At 34.7% G+C, this 25,073-nt stretch overlaps 3 protein-coding genes across 3 annotated transcripts in view; 1 reads left to right on the top strand and 2 right to left on the bottom strand.

The window, feature by feature from the left end:
- Nucleotides 1-25,073, top strand: part of LOC132129177 (transmembrane protein 18-like) — a 386,729-nt gene that overhangs the window by 116,495 nt on the left and 245,161 nt on the right. The gene's annotated exons all lie outside the window — the stretch shown is intronic.
- On the bottom strand, nucleotides 5,927-8,686 carry LOC132129165 (homeobox protein Hox-C11a-like). The gene is made up of 2 exons (XM_059540652.1): nucleotides 7,536-8,686; nucleotides 5,927-6,289 (listed from the first exon to the last, which is right to left on the bottom strand). Exons 1-2 carry the CDS (start codon nucleotides 8,362-8,364, stop codon nucleotides 6,057-6,059), a joined length of 1,062 nt encoding a protein of 353 aa, XP_059396635.1. The 5' UTR covers nucleotides 8,365-8,686; the 3' UTR covers nucleotides 5,927-6,056.
- LOC132129170 (homeobox protein Hox-C12a-like) lies at nucleotides 17,879-21,263 on the bottom strand. Its single transcript, XM_059540655.1, has 2 exons — nucleotides 20,168-21,263; nucleotides 17,879-19,432 (listed from the first exon to the last, which is right to left on the bottom strand). The coding sequence occupies exons 1-2, from the start codon at nucleotides 20,751-20,753 to the stop codon at nucleotides 19,194-19,196; spliced, it is 825 nt and encodes a 274-aa protein (XP_059396638.1). The 5' UTR covers nucleotides 20,754-21,263; the 3' UTR covers nucleotides 17,879-19,193.

Raw genomic sequence — 25,073 nt, 5'->3', positions numbered from 1 at the left:
CAAGGAAACCAAGAACAGAACAAAGAGCACTCGTTTTCTTCAGATACGTAGTTAAGTGGCTTGTGCGTCTGCGAAAGAAAGAGAAAGACAAGTACATTAAACACTTTCTGGAAATTAAAGTCAAATATCACAAGGTTAGTCAATATACAAAATGGTTCATATACACTTTTACAAGACAGTACATGTAGTCTCTCTTTTCAAAGTGGACATGCGATTTAATAGAATAGGGACGTTGTTGACACATTTGGTCTATTTTCCTGTCTGTCACGACACACTACTTAATCAATTTTTAGTTAATTTCTCTCTGTTGCAAATTCCATCAGTTGGATTAGCTGAAAATTTTGATATCAAATGTCATATTATGATTTGGTGCTTTGCTTTGCTTTATTTTTGTAAGATGAGGTTATTATGTATTATGTTTCCCCCATTATCTTTTCTACATAAACTGACGTGAATTATTACTATTATTATTATTTAAATATACAAGAAAATCACATAGCCTAAGCCAAGGAAGGGTTTATTCAGAATCTCCAAACTGAAACAAAATCTTAAATTGTACTTTAATTATACAGACATAATCAAGAAGAGCATATTTTGAGTTGTGATCGCAGTGTTTTATATATATATATATATATATATATATATATATATATATATATATATATATATATATATATATATATATATATATATAAACTGTTCATAATATCGGCTATACTTGTGAACTTCAATGCTAAATGAAAAGCAACATGAAAACTTAAAACTGAGTATTAAATTGGTACGTAGAATCTTAGTATACTTACATTATATAATACATATAAACCCATTTGAGACATTTTCCATTGCAAAGTTTTTGTTAAAACGGGTGTAAATTATTTTTCTATTTTGTACCATAATTCCTTGTAATATAGGTTACATTCGCTCTACATAAATATGATTCTCGGTTTTAGTACAGATTTCAAAATAGTGAAAAGCTAAAATTACACACTTTGTCTTCATCAGTTCATTATTATCGCATACCATGCTGCATCGAATTCGGTAGAGGAATGACGATACACAATTTACTGGGGGAAAAACTTAAAGCTTACGTATTTTCATGTATACTATGTTTGGGTCATTTTTTTATATTGCTTACGATAATTTATATAATTTATATTTGATTTACCCCTTGGACTTGAATGATATTTTCTGTGCTTGGTGGCCAACTAGGTCAGCGCCTGTGACCCAGCTTGAGACGTGGTGGATTGTTGTGATTGGTCTGTTCTCTTGTCTATCACTCAGCCTTTTAAGACAAACAAACTAACTTTCACAATAGAATAAAAACACAAAGACTTGGGGGTTTTAGATCTCACCCACAATTTTCTTATTCAGTATGTTACATGATCTGATCTGTTATGTAAACCAATATATAATATTTCTTACATTTTATTATTAAATACACACGTTAAAAATGTGAAATGTGAAAAAAGTGAAATGCACATTATCCTAAGAGATTAATACTGAATATATGAAAATATGTGTTTATCAAAGCACACACACACACACACACACACACACACACACACACACACACACACACACACACACACACATATATATATATATATATATATATATGCTTTGATAAACACATATTCATATATTCAATATTAATCTCTTTGTTATATAAAGGTATATATACATATGCCTATACACACACACACACACACATTACAAACATTCTCGTTTTTATATCACACATACACACACATTCCTATAGCCTCCCATTTAAAATCTCCATTCCAGATGTGAGTACAATAAAAACGTATTTCAGAAGATACATTTACATATTTAAATTGCAGTAAACATTGTTCACTGTAATATAATGCTTTGCTGGGATTTATGTGCAGAAACAACGATGAAAACCTTTAAAATGACTGTACATTATGAATTATGGATGAATATATAAATGTTTTTATTATTATTATTATTATTTATTGTTGCAGCGAAAGTACGTTCTTGAACACATTCTTGTGCATGTATTATTAAAGTGTATTTACTTACTTATGAAATAAAGGCTGTCATTGTTTCTTATTGTTAATAAAACGCTGCTATCAACTGTTCTTTTGTTTCTTATTTCAAAGCAATTTATTTCATAGAATGAAGAAAACAATAACAACAAATACAAATTGAAACAAATAAAACCACAAACAAACTGGTACAATCTTACTCTGTTTGAATATTTTTATATTATATTTTTTAAAACTTAAGTTTGTGATATACTGAAAGTCTACAGCTGTTACTGTTAAGCAGAGAAAGCTAATTCCCTTTTCATTGGGGATGAAAGATCTATCACAGATAATATTGAATTGCACTCGCGTAAATTGCACAAAACAAGAATCTGTGAAGCCTGTAACCATAGCAAAATAACTAAAATAATTATGGATACCAGCTTTTCCATAAGCGTATATTTATATTCCTATATTTTATAGAATTATACTTTTTTATATTTGGTTGCTCTCAACGGATGTTTAGCTTTTTTTTTATCAGGTATTGATTTCTGATCATCTTTAAGAGTCGTTACATTCACTGTGATGTAAATTGTGCTAAAATTGCACTGAAAATAATAAAGAAAAGTCGTCAAAACGACTTTGAAAAGTGAAACACAAGACGTCCAGTTCTACCGCGTAGGCCTCTTTAGTCTGTTGGCTTTGAAACGAGTAAAAACATGGCAGGGGATTCGATGGGTATTCCGTGCCTTTTTGGGATCTTTAACCACCATAAAACATATTTCCAATTTAAAGAAAACCGCTTTTTAACCATTTCCCCTCACCAAACAGGCGTCCACCCACAGAGGTCTCTGGAAATTTATGGTTGATGCATGTAATGTTTTAAAGACATTTATAAATCAGAGAGTGGTAATCGCAAAGCACATCAGCATAATATTACATTTTAATATCACGAAAAGACCATACAAATGACTAGTTGGGCACCAGTGAGAAATTAACCTTGTAAATCTTGTTTTTAACAGGTACTGCGAAAATGTTGAATTGGATTATGGTGAATTCTATGTAAAAATAAAATCCAGGTTGTATTTACATTAAAGTCCACAACCTTTATGTTGGTGCCTTTGAAGCCTGCGCCATTTTCCTTGCTATCAGCTAAGAGCTGATATGCAATTTCTTGATATGCAGTTTTGGCGTACATATAGACTAAAACCCCATACCCCCAGTCCTAACCATTGCGTATCATATGCACGCCAAAGTCAATTTCTGCATATAAATAGTACGCCGAATAGAAAGAAAATTGTGGTATTGATACACACTTTCATGAGATCGGGTAGTCCATTCCGCCCTTGCTTTCCGTTTTGGAGATACTATCATAGCCTATCTATTCGGAATGAATACGATAGCCACATAATGATACACATCTTGCAACAAACAAACAAACAATTTGTTTAGGAAATGTGTGAATCAAATCAACACCACACAAGAAATGCAGATTTTATGACCATTGTTCATAAGTCTACGCGCTGATTGCTTTGGTTTGGTGGCAACAGTATGTCCGGCGTTTGATAGGTGGACCTTCCAAGTTCCTGCTCCTCAGTGTGACGATGCAAGAGAAAGGAATTCAGCAAATCAGTTACGTCACTGAGCCAGGGCCAAGGTTGGTGGGTGTGACAAGAAGACAGGCCTTCCAGCCTTGATCTCTATGTCCCCCTCCGCCTCCACACCCGCCATTTCTCTCCCACAGTTCTACAAGTAAGGATCAGTGGCAATGGATCGGCTGCACTTACACGCCCCACACACACGTACACACACACACAAAAGTAACAAGTCTGTACATTCGGAATTTAAAAAGGAACCCTTTAATGCAGTTAGCCCAACTGTGTTCAAATATCGCCAATATATCAGTACAGTAATTCAGACCGCAAGGACCCCCCCCCCCCCCCTTCATTTTCTATTCGAGCATCGGTTCTATTAGAGCATCAATGTATATTTAGTCCGATCTCTGATTTAAATCTGTCAGAGATCTTTTTCCTGGTACCCGAGAAAAGTCACAACTAGCAAGCTTAAATGGCAAAGAACATGCCAAAATGTCATAAAATATTTAATGCATGAAAATATGACATTTTACAGACACAATAAAGTGTATTTAATGGGAGTGCTAAAATTGTGGAAAAGTTACCTGCTGTATTAATACGAGAGGTCAAAGTGTTACTTCTTAGGCATTCCTTGGTCCTTTCACTCGCGCTGATAGGTTCTGTTGTGTTCACCACGTTTCCTGACAAAAGGTGCTCCTTGATTCCACTTTATTGCAATAGGTTAAAGGTGAAGGCCTTGACATTATTGAAGTTCAAAGACAACTTTTAATTATATCTTTTGCTTCATACGCACAAGTGGCAACAGCACACTTGCACCCCTTATGAACCCACATGTTGTGACAAAATTCGTGTAGTTTGATCACATAAAACTGCACATGGGGACAAGATGCAATTCCATCAACCCTGTGAGCAAACACCGCAAAAAAAGTTCGGTTTATATCTTAGAACGTAAGATGCGCCAACTCCGCTTTCTCTGAAGAGAGACACTCGATATCATTTGATGGATTTCTCGCACCTATAGCCAATAAGTGTTCATTTTTAAACGTCCCAGTTTTTGTCCAAGCAGACGGACTTTCTTGTTTATTATTTACTTCGGAAGTGAACACAATTCCCCTCGAACAGACGGTGCAATTTAGTAAGAAAAAAAGGCAATTTAGGGCCCTGGCTTTATTGCAGTGTCTAGACTAGGCCTACAAACAAGAGTGGCGATTCCATTTAGAAGGTACTAAAAGACGTCACCGATATGCTCTCTAAAGTTCTTGGTCATTAGTCTAATTTATTTTTATTTTTTTCTCAAAACTACTGATAAAAAAGTTTTAGATGACATTCCTTAAATTCTGCTAACTGACTTCTAAATATTAAACATTAGCCAGTATAAATTGCAAGACAGCAATAGCATAAAATTGTGAGAAGGAGACGACGACATGGAGAGATGGAGCGACAGAGAGAGAGAGAGAGAGAGAGAGAGAGAGAGAGAGAGAGAGAGAGAGAGAGAGAGAGAGAGAGAGAGAGAGAGAGAGAGAGAGAGAGAGAGAGAGAGAGAGAGAGAGAGAGAAAGAAAGAGAGAGATAGTGTTTTCATTACTTGGCAGTGGTCAGTTTATTATATCTTCTTTTAGATCTCTGTTTTCACTGCAGTGTTTTTATACACATTCACAATTTTTATTTCATCATAGACTACCTTATGATTTTTCTTTCTAAATCAAGTCACCATTGACATAACAGTTTATCTTTATTTGTGTTTATTTTTTATTAATATGTAGTACACAGGCCAAATAAGATAGCTGAACTATTCCTCCGAGATAAATGAGAACTTTGGACGTACAGCAAATAAATTAAAGAATCGAATAACAAAGCTCACAAGGCTGCAAATGCAATGTAAAGAAAAATAGCAGCAGGGATATGGTGATAACATTATATTTACATTCACGAATGCACAATGCATAAGCTCTGTACAAGGAATACAATATTACAGATTATACAAGTGGTGAATGGTGAAAACATACAAAAGTATGACATCTCCAGATTCAAACAGAGTCGAGTGTGTGTTTTAATGTACATATATACAACCATAAAATGATAGAGGGTATACTTTTTCTAAATATATTATAGTAGGCTATTTCTCGATCATTTTCAAAGTAAAGATTTTAAACATTTCACTTAAAAGACGTGTCACATACACACACAAAAAAAAAAAAAACAAAGAAAAAAAAACCTTTGTGTTGTGTACGTTTTAGTTTGTGAATCACAAACTAGAAATGCCAGTATAATTTGACATTAAGATAATTTTAATTTCTGTCCACAGACATTACAATTCTGTTAACTTTCAAACAAGTCTACGAGTTTTTAGTAGGCCTACTGTTGTTGGCATTAACACAAACATTTTATATTTAATTAGACTGATGGGGCATATTTAAACATACATAATTTTACTTTGCAGAGATATTAAATAAAAGGCAACCCCATTTCAACAATTACAACAAAGGATTCCCAGAGAAATACTGAAGGCGATCTCTGCTTAATTTCTTTTCTTTCATTCTACGATTTTGAAACCATATTTTGACTTGTCTGTCGGTAAGGTTTAACATTCTGGACAGCTGCAGCCTTTTCTCCTTGTTGATGTAAACGTTAAAGAAAAATTCTCGTTCCAGTTCACGAATCTGAAACTTGGTGTATGGACATCTCTTCTTCCTTGTGCGCGGGGTACCTTGGTATAATCAAAAAAGACACCTTAAGTGATCACGATATAATTTTTTTCCTGCAAAAACACAATGAGATGTTAATAAATAGACAATACATGTATTTTTACGAATGTGTAATTTCCAGTGTCTTCAAATGCCTCATGCATCTAATGTTACAGATGTAAGGAAGCAGACCCAGCAAAACTATAGCCGTGCGTAAATAGTAGAAAATCTGTAAATATAGGCTAACCATATATATATATATATATATATATATATATATATATATATATATATATATATATATATATATATAGCCTATATAGATAGATAGATAGATAGATAGATAGATAGATAGATAGATAGATAGATAGATAGATAGATAGATAGATATACATCCGTAACTATAAAACCGTAAACAAATGTAGAAACAACGACAGATAAATCTTTTTTTTTTTTTTTTTTTGCTTGGAACTCTAAAATGATTTTATTTACTATGTATTTTTCCTATTTTTCCTGTTTCGCAAATGATAAGACCCTTGACCATGTACACATTAAAATATGTTTTGTTTTTTTAAACTACAAACAAATACTGTGGGCATGGGGTAATGCCTCCTGTAAATGGCCGCGAATGTTAATTTCTCCTCTGCAAATTATACTTATAGTTTAAAAAGCGCCGTAATGACAAGACAGCAAAAATCTAATATCCAGTGATGTCTTCTGAAAGGTAATTACGACAGTTCTGATTCATTTATAGATAGATAGATAGATAGATAGATAGATAGATAGATAGATAGATAGATAGATAGATAGATAGATAGATAGATAGATAGATAGATATACATCAACCCCATGCATCTAAAGTCTCAACACGTTTAAAAGCTAATAAGGAGTTAAGCTAATTTACATTCGAAATGCTAAAACAAAATTCACAGTATGCCAAATGTAATGTTCTGCCCAATTGGTTTTTACCCCCGACAGCTAAACGAGAAAATCCCCTACAATGCCCAACGCAAGTTCATGATCAAAGTTAGCATTTGTCACAATAGCGCGCTCTTAAAATTTCACAGACTCTGGGATAGTAGCGTCTGTGTATAACATCCTCTTTTTTCAAAGCGCTTTCCCATCGTAAAAATTCTTTTCGATGGAGCAAAGAGCTTTGTAGGTTATAATAAAATCCTTTGAATGCTTATAAAACTCCACATAAAATCTGACCGACAAAACACCGGGGTAGTCCCTTAACCTTTCCCCATTTACAGCTTCGGTACCTACTCGAATGGCTCTTGCTTGCGTTCCCGTCCTTAGTAGCTGCTGAAGTGCACGAGCCCGAATTTGTATGTTCCTCCTCATCCTCTGGGTCCTTTTCCGGCTCCTGCGCTGCGGAAACAGCTGTGGGTTGCTGGGACGAAGTCTCTAATTTGTTCATCTCGCTCTTTTGTAAACAATGTTCTGACTGATTGTCCGTGCTACAGTAAGCGGTTTCAAAAAAGCGGTCGAAACCTTGAGGGAGCACGTTGTTTTTCCCTACGCCGGTGTAGAAACCGGTGGACGGGTGGCTAGAGTTCGGATGATGCTGGTGGTGGTGGTGGTGGTGGCTGTACACACTCTCGTTTTTCATGAACATTTCTGTCATGGTGGATGGCGGAAGACAGTCTCTGTGCACCAGATCTTCTCCTGAATAGCACGATGCATAGTTGGTTCTGTGGTGCCACTTGCTGGAGGGGTCCAGACCATAGGAAACGTCTCGCACTGGTTGCACTTGAGATAGATTTGTGGAATAAGGGTATGTGATTTGTCGCGAGGGCCCCTGTGGAAGGAACGAAGAGACGGAGGAAAATTCGGGAACGTAGTAGGTGCAGCTGGGGAGGTAGATGTTGGAAGCACAGCCCGTCCTGTCCCCAAACTCGGATGTCCGGTCTTTACGCGTCTGGGAGCAGAAGTTGCCCAGATTAACAGAGTTAAACATCTTTCTCCTGTAGTCCGTACTACAGATATGGTGTTTTGGATTCGAGCTGCAGAAGGAGAAAATTTGGGAAGGCGAGATGACGCGCAATCCGTCTAAGTCGCTCCGCAACACGTGATCGAAAGTAGATATTGTCATATATCAATTTGGAACACATGGATGCGTAGGAGTGGTTCAACAGGGTAAGATATGAGAGATTCAAACGATTCATTTCTTAATCATGCAAGACCATGTAAAAAAGTAACATCTTTAGTTTGCTGTTTTAAGTTTGGCAAGAACCAAGATCAGTATTTTCTATTTATGTGTACGTGGTTCTGAGTAACGCTGATTTTACGAGTCTGAGACAACACATTTTTTTTGTATGTATATCGCAGCATGTATGTTTTAATCAATGACTTTCGTGTGTAACCAAACTATTAAAATTTTAAATGAACGACTGTTAAATATGACTGGTATGATTTATTATTGTGTTGTTGTGTTGATTGCTAATATTCAAGGATCGAGTTTTACCGCTTTGTTAAGTTGATTTTGTTCAAATGCATAAAAATTTTTATGACATTCCGTGTATATATATATATATATATATATATATATATATATATGCTTTAAACCTATATAGCATATGTATTTATACATGGTTTGATAAGTAAATATGCCTTATAGATGTCACGTGTCAGCTCCACCCAGTTCATGAATATAAGAACATTTGTGAGATTGTCTTTTTGTGAAGATAATGACATTAGAAAATTTAGAAACATTAACAAATTTCAGTCATTGCTTATAAACACAATGTTGACACTGGCCTTTATGTTTACGTTTGGGTGTGGTTTAATTTTCAACTGGAAAAAACTTTTTACTTGGTTTAATCAGCGAAACTAAAAAATAGTGCTGTGAATGATGCCATGATTGAAGATGATTTTATCATGAATGTATAACATTGTTTTTTTTCCAATGAAATATTAAATAAATAAGTAAAATTAAAATAAGTGTAATGTACTATTGTGTTCGACCTTCCTTACACATAAGTACCACACGTTTTGGCATTTAACATGTGTAAAGTACGTCAAATGATCCCTTGGATATTTTAAATCTCTCAGACCATTTTATTAGAGGCATCTGTTTAAGGCAAAACATATTATCCAGTTTCAATATATAACATCCAGCGTCTATTAAAATAATCCTAAAATGTTTTGTTTTTGAAGCAGAATGTTGAAAATATTGATTTTCATTTAAAGGTCCTTTTTAACATTGGAAGATCTATATTTATAGTAACTATTCGAACACATATTCTGATAACATTGCAGAGCATGCTAATCTTCTCAAATTTAAATCAATCTAATTCGTGAAATAAACTATAATAATCATCATCATCACCATAGTCACAATATAATGAATTCAGTATAGCACTCGCTTTAAAATATGTATTTATTTTCAACTAATTATTAGTTCATTTACAGATATGTGAAGATGAAATCTGAAGATCTAATGACCGTCATGGAAACTTTTTACAAAGCATCACTCACATAGCCTATGAACTAATAACATTTACCATTGTTTGAGTTACCAATTGTTTTTAATTGTTTCTCTCAAAAAAAAAAAAAAAATTATAGGTCTATTATTTATTCAAAACAGCTTTGTAGTGTGTCCTAACATTTCCAAATTTACATACTGCACATCGTAACTAAAAAGTTAGTTATATATAGCATTTTAGAGCATATATTGCTGGCGTATATGTGTATGTGGCAATGACTTTATGAGTCTCTGAACTGAGTCCTCTCAAAATTGACAAAAGGTTGGCGTGCAATGTGCCTTTAACCAAGTATAAAGAAAGCAGACAGCTGCCCAGACCCAGCACTTGAATTTGACCACTAAAATTCTCACTGCGTCCGCCATAAAAGGCCGAACGGCGGAAAAGCCAGAACTGCTTTGTTCTACAAAAAAAAAAAAAGGGTAAATAATTACAAGTCATACGGAATGAAATATTTACCTAGATATGCCATACAACGATCGATGTATTTTGGTTTCAGTCATCTAGATCTAAAATTTATTTTAAAGGAGCTCAAACTAACACCTAACTAACCAACCGTGTAACCTGTTGGAGCCTAAACTCTATCTTGAAACCGGTAATGAAAAGGAACAAAATCGATTTTTCTCATCAGGGTCGTGTAGTCCTTCTGTCCAGTATAAACTGTTAATGTGAGAAAGTCCCCATTGTGCCTTTTACTGATTTCACAAAGGAGTCCACACTTGTATTCCCGCAGTGCGTAACAACAACAACTACTACTACGTATCTGACACATTTTGTATCTGATTTTGTAATAAGTTTTTCAAAGTAAACAAGTTTCACATAAAGGTCAGTCAGTGTTGGGAAGGTTACTTTGGAAATGTAATAGGTTACAGATTACAAGTTACCCTGTTTAAAATGTAATAGTAGTGTAACCTTTTTAATTACTTTATTAAAGTAATGTAACTAATTACTTTTGAGTACTTTTTGATTACTTTTGTAAATTTGTGAAAATTAAAGAATAATAAATAAAAGCATATACATCAACTTAAATACAGTTATCTAATGAGCATGTGACGTATTCTGTGTAATAAAATCCTAAACATTGGTGTTTCTTTTAAACTGCTGTCTCTTTGTATATGATGATAGTTTTCTCAAAATAAGTAAAATGCACATGAAGTGACACAGAGCAGTTCTAGAAATTATGTTTATGTGCTCGTGTACTCCTATATTGAGATGGCAGAGGTTGAAAACACTGCGAGCTTCAGTAGGCTTATGTGTGGTAAATGAAACCATGTCTTTGCCATTAATTTACAGGAGGGGCAGAGTGGGAAAAAAAATCAGACTGGAAAATTCAAACTCATACAAACAAATTCATGGACAAAACTATTTTTTATCTATTTTAAATCTTTAATTTGGGGACATGCAAAATAATTAAAAGTTCTCTCCTGAACTGCACCTTCACTTCCATTTTTCTCTTCAGTCTCTTTATTTTGCCCTGTTATCCATCTCTCTCATGACTTTAATACTCAAGATTGAACAAAACTCTACAATACAATACTCTACAATACTACAATATCTTTATAGAAAAATCCTAATACTGTACACGAGTCATAACAAAGCATCTTTACAGATGAAACTGACCTGAAACCCTGAACAGTAGTTCTGCTTCTCTGCTCCACCAGTCCTCTCTCTCTCTCTCTCTCTCTCTCTCTCTCTCTCTCTCTCTCTCTCTCTCTCTCTCTCTCTCTCTCTCTCTCTCTCTCTCTCTCTCTCTCTCTCTCTCTCTCTCTCTCTCGCATTGATTACTCTGAGTCTGATCCAAACCGTTTGGCGGAGGCGCGGAGAGCGCGCGAGTCACTAACACTTCATGACTTATTAGAGATTTAATTATCAAATGGCGGATTCGCAAATGATCGCTTTAGTACATTCGGCAGGCAATTATACAATAATGATATTAAATAGTGGGGCAAAATCGGCTGCGAGGTCACCGGGAATTGTCCCGATTCTCCCGGTGTCCAGTCCGCGCCGGATTTCCACAGACAGGCAGAATGTGCAAGTCATATATTGCATTTTTGGGGCTTAATATTCACAGACACTAGTCCATGTCATGTTTTGATTCAAGTGTACTGACCTACTTTTGATTTAGTCATCCAAAATGTGGCATATTCCGTCCGCGTTAGGCATTTCGTTTTTATGACTGGATTCTACGAACCAGACTGTATTTCCGCATCCCGGAAATTATTAGGGTGTATAGTCAGTGCAATTTGGGAAAGAAATCAGTTAAATCTGTATGTGGATGCGTGTAAATATTCAAATGTAATCCCCTTTGTAATCGTTAAAAATTTCATAAGTAACTGTAATTTAATTACTCATTTTTTCGTAGTAACTGTAACTAATTACAGTTACAATAATTTTGTAATTAAATTACGTAACGCCGTTACATGTAACTAGTTACTCCCCAACACTGAGGTCAGTTATTTCGATGCCATTATGATTCAACATTAAACTACTAGCTGTAGGACCCTGAAATTCAACAAAGGCGCGCCCTTTTCTTTCTCTAAATAAGCACTATATCCCCACAAATCCTTTGCCCCTGCTGGAGATTTGGACAATTGTGGATATTGTGATGTAGTAGTTGAATTTAAGGGGCAAGTTCAACTGGAAAGAAATGCCAGAAAGAGTCTAGAGAGACAGGGGACAGAGCTGTTATAAATGTTTGCCATTCTCCTCCTAAAAACCACCACTATGAAGAACCGTGAGCTTTATGACATTGTCAGTGGAATTTTTGAAATGCTTTGCAGCTTAGGTATATGATTATAGAGTTAAAGTAGAATTATGAAGTCGCTCATTACTGTTCTCGGATTGAAACGACGCGGCCCATGCTTCAGCATAGAGATCTGGAGAAATAACCCGAGCGGTGATTCTCAGCAAGTATTTGCCTGGTTGCCAGATTCATCGACTTTTCATTCTTGCATTAACACAAAAATGCTTTTGCCTCATACCGATGGAGCATCGACAGAAAATGAAACCTATTCAGTAGTCGTGATCCATCAACAACGAGACCAAACAACAGTTGTAGGCAACACTCAAGGGCCCTTCAGTTTAGCTCTAGGGCTAAAACGGGAAACTGTGTAATAGCATTACTGTCCCCTCATGGCCTAGATAAATTTAATTGGATGTAAGTCGGGCTGTTAAACTCGCTCGTATGAGCTGTGAACAGATTCAAGCAACAACAAAAAATGGCCCTTCTTTTTTACAGAGGTCTCTGCTTGTGCATAGCTGTAGAGCGTTAGCACAGGCAACAATCAGACATCTCAATCCAAGAAATCCTGGAAGCTTGTTGCTCAAAATGTAAAGTTACAGCATGGGCAGACAACAGTAGTGTTTTGTTATATAGAGTGATATTAACAATTTTGTTAGTTGGGGTTCAAGTGATTAAAACAATAACTTTAGCTACAACAGAGATGGCTAATTGTGTACATTTCCATGAAAATTGAGGGGGTGCAAACTGATAAATCTTTTTAAAATACGCTATAGCAATTTATGTCTAAAAGAACAACCTCCCACACACCGGTCTTAGACAAAAAGTTACAGTCTTTTCCGTATATAGGAAGACTTTGATCCTAATGGGTATATTAACAGCATTGTTCATATACTGGTACACATAAAAACTGTTGCTGTATGCAATTATTTTAATGTGTTTCCACATCCGGAACATAAATTCCAAGACTCGACTGATACAGTAGTTACGGACTTTTGCAATTTGTCTGAACAATAATAATAATAATCATCATCATCATGGGAAGAAGTGATGATTCCATTGTCTTGCAGATATCACGACTAAAGTGATGTTATCGTTTATTTTGCTGTTATGAAAGGATAAATAATTATTGATACTGTTTTGAATAACAATATTTTAAAAACATCACCTGTGTAGGCCTACCTGGGTTTACAAATCTACAGTATATATATATATATATATATATTACAGAATAACCATTTTAAGACAAGGAAATGGTACAAAACAATGGGTGCATGATGCATGCAGAAAACCTTCTCTAAAAATGCATCGATTGTTCTTCACGTCACAATAATCTTATTCAACAGTCTTATTACCAAAGTGATTATACTTTTCAGTAGTTACATCCCATAATATTATCCGGTAAATTGCACTAAAATTTTAAACTTGAGTGCGTTCACAAAAAAAAAAAAAAAAATTAAACATGTAACTCCAAAATCAGCATTAGCTATATCATACAAACGTGAAAAGGGCGGTTTTTCTGTATGGCTGTTTCCGTTGCTACGGATCATTTCATTGTAGCAGAGGCGCTGAAATTGGGTTCAATCCAGCAACATTACATTCATTTTACTAAAAAAAGGCTACAGAATTGAGGTATTTTCAAGTTATTTTATTGTTATTTATTTTATCTAGGCTACTTGACTATTTGCCAGGAAAAAGACTGGAAATATTTAGCGAACGCATTCGTTCTATTTATAAATGCCACTTCAGTCATACTGCTTACATAATGTACCGAGATGTTTTCTTAATATTTGTTGATCAAACTGAATCGACGACGTAAACTGAATGGCATTTATTGCGGAAACCAGATTTCCGCCCATGGCATGTAGATGACAAGATAGAGGTATACTCACAACAAAAGCTTTAATATGACACCGCGTGGCTGCTGCACGACTTTGTATATAAGCAACATAGCGTTTTTAAATAACAAAAGGTCAGCTCATCAGCTCATTCATTCAAAGGTTTGTCAACAAACTTGTCCACCAAATAATTAAACTTAAAATAATTTGCTTATGCATTAGGCTACATTGCAAGAAAATGGCTATTTGTGTCAAAGACTATTAAGCAAACATTTTCTTATGAAGGGTGGCTGTTAATTGTTTTCGCATTACTAAGTGAGTTGAAATGGTTATGCCTTCTCAACGCTATTATAAAAAAATAATGGTATGATTGGTGTACCTTAACTTCATGTTAATACTTGAATTTTGTCTACACCAGTGGTACTGGATACTTCGTTTCTATATATGGGACACACTAACTTGACCTTCAATTTGTGAGTTGCTCCCGCCCACAAGGGTGGGATCGGACAGAAGGCCCCAAACATTGTATAAACAGTTAAACCAATTGTTTGCAAATTTAGTTATTTTTCTTCCAAACTAAATATTCGGTTATGAAATACTTAGTTATATGAAGTAACATTAATTTAACAGTGAATATTTTTCTTTTCTTTCTTTTTTGCTCAGGTAGGTTGTATTGCAGATCAGCATAGGCTTTTGGCTAGTATTAATAGACCTATTCAGAACGCATTCATTAGTTTTGCGATGTTCTGCATATGGCAAAACACGTATAGGGCCCTTATTTTCCAATATGTATCGTTTTTCTATACAATTGTACCGTCACGCTGTAGCCGCATAATATTTTCTAATAACATAAAAATTACTACAAGGGAATAAGATCAGACACTAGTTGAAGCAGTGATATATTGAGTATACAATTACAAACATCATGGTTTACAGTTGTTTCGCCATAGCAGATTTAATAAAAGAAAAAAATAAATCAGGCATGCAATATACATGCTGTTATTGTGGACATTTTGACGTCGAGCCGAAGCTTTATAATAATAGAAAAACGTCCCAATACCTTAAGCAAATTGTAATTTGTTGATATGTTAAATGCTTACAACGTTTTATAATCCAAAAGCAATATTTCAGCTATATGCTTAAATGCATGTCGGTTACTACGAACAAACTATTAAGTATAATTTTTATTTATATTAAATACTTGAGTATTGCTGCAAATAACATTAAACGACGGTATATGTAGGTAAAGTGAATAAAGTTAAAATAAACAGGAAAATAAATAAATTACGTTTTAATGATTCCAAACTTAAGTTGATAAGTTAAATAGAAAGAAGAAAATAATAAGAGGGGGAACCGACGGAACCAACGATACAGTTTTCACAGTGATGGAAGAGACCTTCTATCACTACTGTGAAAACTGTATCGTTGCAACAGAAGATTTGCCTCAGAACCTGTAGGATCTAAGACCATTCAAGGAAAGACCAATATCAATTTATTAAGAAAGTTAAATTAAAAACTACAATTTTGATTTAATTTACATGTTTCGCATTAGCAATAATAATTTTTTTTTGCCAATACAACTTGAATAACCTTTTTATTCAGATGAAAAAAGAAGACATTTTTCTAGTGCGGTTGTAGTGATTGTAATTACTCGTCTATAAGTATTTTGTATGTTGATTCTGCTTAAATACAAAAGTAGGCAACCAAACCGTTGCATATTCTAGTATTGAAGTTACTAGGTTAAGGCGAACATATACACGTTTATAGAGAGTGTTATAAAACTACTCATTGTCAAGATATTTTTCTGTTCTCACTCTCTTAGTTACACATAAATCCCCTTTCACACACACACACACACACACACACACACACACACACACACACACACACACACACACACACACACACACACACACACAGACTCACAAACATGTGTGCAGTGCAAGAGACGCCAGAAGTAAGTTCTCCAGTCTCTACACATCTGTGATAGGAGCAGGGGAGATCTAGAGCACTTTCGGTGAACCACATGACTACACAAGTTTTGTGTGAAGGGCACTGAGGTGCTCAATGACCTCTGAACCAGGGAGACGAGACGTCATAAACAGATTTGGCCAGTCTCAAAGTCAAAAGCGCCGCAAGCGCATAAAATGCCATTGTTACGATTGCAGCGCATTTGCTTGTAAGGAGGCCAATAGACTTGACACTTAGCTTTGGCTTTGGAACCATCTTTACCCTAAGATCCACTTTATTTCCATTCGACTGAGTCTTCAATTATTCTCTATCAAATAAAAAAAGTATTTTAAAAACACACTACGAGAAAAATATATTACAAATAATATGTTACATATTACATTTACATTAACAATGTTTAACGTTAAATTACAGGTTGGTCCTAAGATTCAGTGCAATAATTTCTAATGCATTTTTGTGCATGAGCAATTAAAAGTAATCGTATAGCAAAAATCTAAATCCTAACAATCAAAAGGAAATCTAGGCACGCTAGATATTTTAGCAATGAACTAGCAAAAGGCTGAAACACGTTAGCCTTTCCACAGATACAAAACAAGCAAGCAAAACATTACATGTCCTTGCAGTTAGTCCTCACGGGGCCCTGTTTCGGCGTCCGTTCCATTTATCCACTAGGTGGATGTCTTTACCATTTTAACCAATCGATAAAGTATACCAGAATTGTTGCACTACATGTGGCCATGTTGGCAAACATTCAGATTGCATTTTTAGAGATTTCTCTTCAGTGTTGCAACAAATTGTTTTAAGTAGGCTACTGAACTTATACTGAAATAATTAAGGGCCAATATGGTCAAAATAAGGATGCTAATTTGTAATGAAATGTTTCTGAAAACGTAGTTTGAGCGCCTGAGTCGGCTTTCTTGCTATTAAATATAAAAATATCTTTAGGTAACAAATTTACCCGATTCAAATAATAAAACTCAAATGGTTTACACAGCAAAAACACCAGGTCAAAAGTAAATAAAAGTAAGTTTAAAGACTTTATTAATCAGAAACTGTAGGTTATACATAAATGGATACATTCATGAACTTGTAACATTATTTACAAGACATGTTTTAATCGCAAGGTACAAAGGAATGCGACAATGGTGCATTCACAAAATTACACAGAACAACACAGAAAAATTATACATCATAGACAATTTCACAAAACAATCCAAAGTGGGAAACGTGACGATCATTGTTATGTACTAGTAGCTGATAATGCCATTCATATAATTGTATTTGTATTTTCTATAGATTCACAAAAATAGGATTGAAAGGAAATGTAAGTTGCCGAACAATCAGACAAATAACAAGGAAATAACGTAGCACCGACTTCTGCCAAATTCGTTTATAATAATAATAATAATAATAATAATAATAATAAAGTACAAACAAATAAACTATATTATATATGAAAACAAATTTTAAATTTCTTGACCGTATACTGTAAACGTTCTTTTAGTTTTTTTGATAATGGGTTTTAAAATAAAACATGCGCCTTTTTGACAAAAAATAGTCGGAAAAACATTTTTACCTTCTAACTACAGTCATTGTAATCATGCAGCAAATATGAAATATTTCACTGGCATATAATCCATGATCTGGGAAAATGATGTTTCAAATAACACAATGGGTCCCGCTAATTAGCAAAACAGGCTTGTGAATATTAGGATTTAGATCTGGTCTCTTCAGTATAATTACTACTTCCAATACACTTATAAATTACTTAATCTTTGTTTTAATTTATAATTGCGCTTTTTCTTAATAATACTTGACCATGCATTTCTCTCCCAGAAGCATTGTTGTTGTGACTTAATTAACTAGGTAAGCGGATATGTCCAAATAACGCAGATCAAGGGACAAGCAATCATTAATGGAAAATTTATGTTGTTAAAATGCAAATATGATAGAGTCGCCTATAGTTTTTCACTATGCCATGATTAAATATTTTATTAGCAGTTTGTGCGGCATATAGTTGCAGGCCTACAAATGTACACTTTTACCAATATCCAGTAGAAATAAATCTCCTAACATTTGTCAGAAAGACATTTCACAGGCTAGATCAAAGTCTGTTCATAAAGGCTGCTCTGTAATTGCAGTTTGGTTCTCAAGGGCGCAAGATATGAGTTGGGTCACTAACTTTTTGCCCGTGACCGTGAACGTGCCATAGAACACGTGGCGGTGACTGCGGAAAGGAGATAAGACGTTGATGGCTTAACGCTGCCCACGCTTCTTACTGTCTAGTACTGAGCTTGAAAGGGCCTTTCTTAGAGATAACTAGCAAAATAAAAACATAGATGCGAGATTGCGAACAGTTAAGGATTCTCATTATGACCAAGTATGGCGTTTCAGTCCATTTTTCTTTCTAGCTTAGAACACTGATCATGGCACGAGGGTTGTTATAATTTCAAAAATCGTTTTAACACTCCGACAATAAATATTTAGCAATAATTTCAGACTGATAAGAAAACATTTTACTTGTCCGAAATGCTATCTCACAGCTTATATTTTTCTGAGTTTCTAACTAGTAGTTCATTACTTAATAAAGTGAGTCATGGCTCAGACAGCTTGTTACTATCAAAACTTAAACATTCCCACCATATACATGCCCAAAATTGGTGGGCACGAACCCTTTTAGATAAACACCACATAGACCACATTGAATAAGCAGACTTCTGGAGCCATCATTTGGTCGCGTACCCCAACTGTGTTTGAATTCTTATTTGATTTTTCTGAAGGTATCGTGGTGCAAGACTTTCAGAGTAAAATGGGTCAATGGTAGATTACCATTCACTAAATACTGTTGTTGAACTACCATTAAGCAATGTAGCCTATATTTTGTGCCTCCTTAAAAGAAGGACAACGCATGCTCCCTTAGCAACAGTCTCTTTTTCTTCATCCGCCGATTTTGGAACCAAATTTTAACCTGTTGGTCGCTGAGATTGAGCCTGTCAGACAGCTCCCTACGTCGCTGCCGGGTGATGAACTCGTTCAACATGAACTCTCCCTCAAGCTCGGCCAGCTGCAGTTTGGAATAGGGCTTTCGCTTCTTGCGGGTCCGAGTGTGCATCGGGTACCACGGGGCACCTAGAGGGGGGCAAAGCAAGGGTTCATGAGAGAGCTTCAAAATATCTCCTAGGCCATCACATCAAAATCTCCTCACATCTCGATGCCACGTAAAATACAGATTTCTGGTGCATTTTGTGAGGTTGTTCATATGACATTTAGACGTTACCCAATAACAATCTGAAGTACAATGCAAGATGTAGATATAATGCATTTATTTGTTTACACAATGGCTTACTTTTCTAGAACGTAATATTGATGCGATAATTGTACTGTTTGCAAAAACCCTAACCATTTAGCGGTTTCCAGTCATATTAAATGACTTGCTGCACGACAATGATATTAATACAGTTTACGAGTCATTAAAAACGTCCTCTTTTTCTGTCAGAGCAACTGCCATTTTACAGATCGGTTCTACACTAAAAAATCGCGCATGCTTTGGCAAAACGTATATTTAACAACAACAACTATGCTTTTTATGTAAACGGCGTCAAACATTGGCAACGGGATTGCTGAATTTTATGATGTTGTGTTTACTGGTTGTATAAATGAAACTGGTGAACGTGGAGCATTTTAGGGCAACCCCTAGTGGCCTTGAACAACCACGCAAGATCCATGCAGGAAAATCATAACAGTTGCCAGGGAATGCCTAAATAAAACGTCATGCAACAACAAAAAATGGCTGGAGCGAGATATGAGTAATTGTACTATGTGCTTCTGTTGTCTTTCAGATGAGATTAAATACGAGGGACAAACCTCCGCCAGTGGCGATATTGCTTGCGTGGTTTCCCTGCGATACCAGGGTTTGTGGGTCGCCTGCTGAAGCCTTTCCCCCTTCGTTTAGCACTGAAGAACTGGAGTCGGACTCCAAGGACTGACAGGATGGCGGGTCTTGGGTCAGATGCTCGGTGCCATAATCATACTTTGAGAAGGTGCCACTGTTGCCCATCCCATTGTGCATCCCGTGATCAGACGATAATGATGCATCTCTTGCTCGCTCCTCTCCTTTAAGATTGTTGCTTTCTGAACACGGCTCTCTGGTGCTGCTGGAATTGCCATAATAACACTTGCTTTCCTCCAGTCGGGTTATTTCACAAGATCGATTAAAAGAGGGGTTAATGGATACGGAACTGCTAAAGTAAGACTGAGGATATCCATTGCAGGACTCCGATGGATTCCACGGGAGAGAGCAAACATTGTCCCTTCTAGGGTACGAGAGAGACGGTAGCCCCGCCAGCTGTCCCCCTGAGGCTCTAAAATTCGGGAAGTAAAACCTGTCTCCAGTGTGGATGTTTACCAAAGGTCCCACAAACCCAGGATTAAGAAGATTATGCTCGCCCATTTCCGCGGGCCAGACCAACAGCTTCTAGTTTATTGCAATCTGACATTTAACGTAGTTAAACCTGGAGGTGCACCTGATTGGTCATTTCCACGTCACGTGCTGGAGCTTACTCGAACACTAGAAGGTACCACCCACTTTGTCCATTTCAGACAAAACATTAACTATATTACGGGTTTTATATGCTTTTTTAAAATACTATAAAATATCTTATTAAAAATGTAAAATCTTGTTTTTTCATTTCCCCTAGCTCAAAGGTTCTAAACGGATCGTCTTTCACTTTCCTCTTTAGAAATATATAGAAGTGTCTCTGGCCTCGTTTAATCTTTATTACTTGGTAACAAAATAAATAAATGAATACAATAAAAAATATTTTCCCCCCACAAAGAGATTTGTTTTTTTTCCATTAAAAGAGAGGGTCCTTTCGACATTGTTTTCAAACAAATTACGGTTGAATTCAGTGTCATTTATAAAGGTGTGATGATCATCTTTTACAGGCTTGTTTTAAAGAAATACTGATGCTCAGTGCTGAACTCCACTCATATTTACTGTACGTAGTGGGGTCATCAGGTTGAAACCACTGGCTCCGTAAAAGAAGATGATATTCTATAAGAAGTTTTTAAAGAGCGTAGCCTATATTTTAGATAATATGCTCTAGTACACCTCACATGAACAACTTTAACAGATACATCCTATAAATGCTCGCAGTCAAACTTATGGAGGATTGTTACACATCTCACAATTCTTTTATTTGAATTTTACAAGCTGACAGAGGGCATTAAAATGATTCTGCCGCTCCAAATACACCACACTAGATCACATTAATTGATTTTTGATTGTAGATGTATAAAGTACATGCAAATATCCCTCATATCAACTTCAACGCAGTGTAATTGTCACGTGTTTATTAAGATCAAAATGGAGCGATGAAATAAGAGATTATGACAAAGGACAATAATAACATTAAGCATTAAAACCATCTGTCTGACACTGGAGTGCATTCGTAACGCAAAGTTGATATTATGCTAATTCAGTGTTAGTCTAATCTTTCAGGCCTTAGACAGTTTTTAAATAGCATTTCCCCAATGTATTAATTATAAATCAATGTTATATTTACTTTTTTAAATGTTAATTTTGAATATGAGTGTATTTAGGGTCACAAAATATTCTTTAGAAGTATATTATTTTTTTTATCTTTACTTTGGAATGCGAATAACCATTACAAGTTAAAGGTTTATATATATATATATATATATATATATATATATATATATATATATATATATATATATATATATATATATATATGAGCAAATTATACTTGCATTCTTCTTTCATTTTAATACTTTACATTTTCCATTTACATTTATTGCAGGAGCCTTTGAGTAACACAGTAACTTTGCAATGGCTGCCAATCTAAAGTTTGTGTCAGTGTATCTGTGTGGGGACGTGATTGTAATTATGATCATGGCCAACTTATTTATTTATTTTTGTTTAATCTACTTTCAAATAAACCGAGAAAAGCAAAATAACCACAAACAGCTTCATTAATGGCGACGGGTATAAAGGCTATAAATGCAAAGATATTGCGAAAGGAAATCCGGTGTTCAAGTCATTACAAACTTGACTTAACCCCTATAACAGAGACTCAAAACAACTAAAAGACTACAAATTTTGTCCTCTAAATTGCCCAATAATTATTACATCCAAATTTTAGACACACATGTGCATGTTTTATGGCTAGAGTACTTTATACCAGACTCATGTAACCAATTAACATGCTGCGCAACACTCTGTGCATATAATTTTTAAATGCTATCAGATAATTTACAAAAATTCCAATGTTGGTAATATCAGGACATTACTATGTTAAACATAAAAGTAATGCCGAAATATGAAGCTATAGAGACCTGAAATGTATTTACTACTTTGAGGAAACACTCATGCTAATTAATAAACTAGTCAGTGTGCCATTTTTTTAGTTATTTGTGATTAGTTGTAGTGATAATATTTTATTATTTCCCCCAAGAGCACAACAGAGAGCAAAACAAGTTGATTGGTGAGTTACTGGTTCTCCCTGAGAATGAATGACATTTCAACAACTTACTTCAGTCACAAAAAAATAAAATCGCTTCAAACAACCTGAAAATGAAATGATAACATTTTCTTACCGCAAGGGTGGCCAAAGTTGTTATCTTCAAAATCTCTAGAAAATGGCTAAAATAGATGTTAGTTCAAGGTCAGTGTCTAGTGCACTGTCTGCGCCGCTCTGAGATTGCTGTCTTGGAATCTCTTTTCCGTCCAGACAGGGCCATAGCGTAAACAAAGGCCTTTTATTGTCTTTGATTTTGGAAGACAGGTTGGCTTACTGAATGCCTTGCTGTGAATGTCCGCCAAGGCCAATTTCTTAAAGGGGAAAAAAAAGTGCATTAAATGTGAATTAAATGCAAAATTACAGTTCTAGAATACTTCAACTGAATAAAAAAAGGACAGTTTGATATAATAACTAATATAATATAATAAACTGATAATAGTAATGGCCACTACAATAATAGTAAATTAAAATCATGACAATTTAATTCAATCGCAACTTTACAAAGACGCGTATAAAGAAATAAAGACGCGACAGTTACCACCTTCCAGGAAAAAAGTGTGTATGAACACACAAATGAAAGAGCCTGCGCTTGCACTATTGCATATTTATCAGATTTACTACAATTACAGGGAGGAAGCTTACTTAAATCATGTCAATATAAACTGAAAGTAAAGAAAAAGACAAAGAGAAAGTGATTAAACAAATTAATAGGATGTTTGCGAAACACTTACGGAGTTTGAAAATTGCAAACCTGAACTCAGTTTTAACCTTTTTTTTTTTAACATTTATTTGTGTATTTATTATTTTATTTTCAGGGACTATGCAATTACTTCGAGCTGGGAATATTAAGAGTTTACAAAATACAAAGATGAACAAAAACATTTACAGACTCAAATCTGGGTCTCATTTTAAGAAATGCATTTACAATATACATCTATATATCATATAATACATAATATATATATATATATATATATATATATATATATATATATATATATATATATATATATATATATATATATATATATATATATATATATATATATATATATATATATATATATATATATATATATATATATATATATATATAAATATAAATATATATATATATAAATAAATTAAATACATATTTAAATACAGTTGGGAATTAAATCTGCCGCACCATATTTCAGTGAACGATCCAACTCAATTCAATGTGTCCCCCCATGAACATTAGCAAATTCTTCAAATATACTATAAGATACATATTAGTTGCTTATTATTTACCTTCCTCTTAAATTAAACACATATATCCTGTAAGAGGACACAGATTGTCTACATAAAGATCACTGCAAACCATGTGTCTTCGTGCTGAATCTACACTGCGCACTTCCTGATATTTCCACCATACGCCACCAGAGGTTATCATCCCCCTTTCTCCTCAACCCGTCGATCTCTCTCTCTCCTTGCATTCCAGCTGGTGTGTTTAGAATCGGCGAGAGAGAGCGAGAGAGAGAGAGAGAGAGAGAGAGAGAGAGAGGGAAAAAAAACTTAACATGAGCCCGTGTGTTTGGCTGAACATGCCTTTCGCATGAAACATCTATTATTTAAGTAGCACATTGATCACAATCATATAGTTCTGAAGAGAGTTTATTTCTATATTAATTGTTCTCAGATTCCATCATTAGTAGAGATATGTGTCACCAGAAACGTGCCTGCTTTATGCGTAGCCTATATCGTTTTTTATAAAAAAAAAAAAAAAGTATAAGAATGTGCTTAAATCAATTTGGACAGCAACCTAAAAATCTTTTTAGGGGCTTATTAGTGCCACAAAGTTAGTTGTTGAGATTGCAATTAATAAACCAATGAGTGGTGAAAAGCAGTTGTTACACAACAAAAATTAGCATGTGCGTAATAGATTTCTATATTACAATACCACCATCTGTCATGAAAAACCAGCAAGTTATTAAAATTATAATCAAAACAATAAAAATCTTTCGAGAAAATTAACAAAAACAGTGCTACACAAAACAAATCTACGCAATTATCAGTATAGGTTTGAACTAAACCACTTAAAGATAATAATGAGAAATACTGTATTTTTTTTATAATTTTTTATAATCTGCTCATAATTTTTATTCAGACTTAAGAAATCCTACAGTTTCATTAATTATTATTATTTTTTTTGCAGAGAGCATGAAATATTTAGGTTACATTATGCAATAAATAAACGAAAACAAAGG

Source organism: Carassius carassius, chromosome 46 (assembly GCF_963082965.1).
Source record: "Carassius carassius chromosome 46, fCarCar2.1, whole genome shotgun sequence".
In the NCBI taxonomy this organism is placed as follows: Eukaryota; Metazoa; Chordata; class Actinopteri; order Cypriniformes; family Cyprinidae; genus Carassius; species Carassius carassius.
Note: the sequence above shows the minus strand (reverse complement) of the source record. Positions and strands in the feature narration are given on the sequence as shown.

Bases quoted from the DNA above. Each gene is read 5' to 3' on its own strand.
- LOC132129165 (XM_059540652.1), bottom strand. From the start codon at position 8,364: ATGACAATATCTACTTTCGATCACGTGTTGCGGAGCGACTTAGACGGA. The intron at 6,290-7,535 runs GTAGGTACCGAA...GATTATACCAAG, and splicing joins CGCAAGCAAGAGCCATTCGA to GTACCCCGCGCACAAGGAAG.
- LOC132129170 (XM_059540655.1), bottom strand. From the start codon at position 20,753: ATGGGCGAGCATAATCTTCTTAATCCTGGGTTTGTGGGACCTTTGGTA. The intron at 19,433-20,167 runs GTTTGTCCCTCG...GCCCCCCTCTAG, and splicing joins CAATATCGCCACTGGCGGAG to GTGCCCCGTGGTACCCGATG.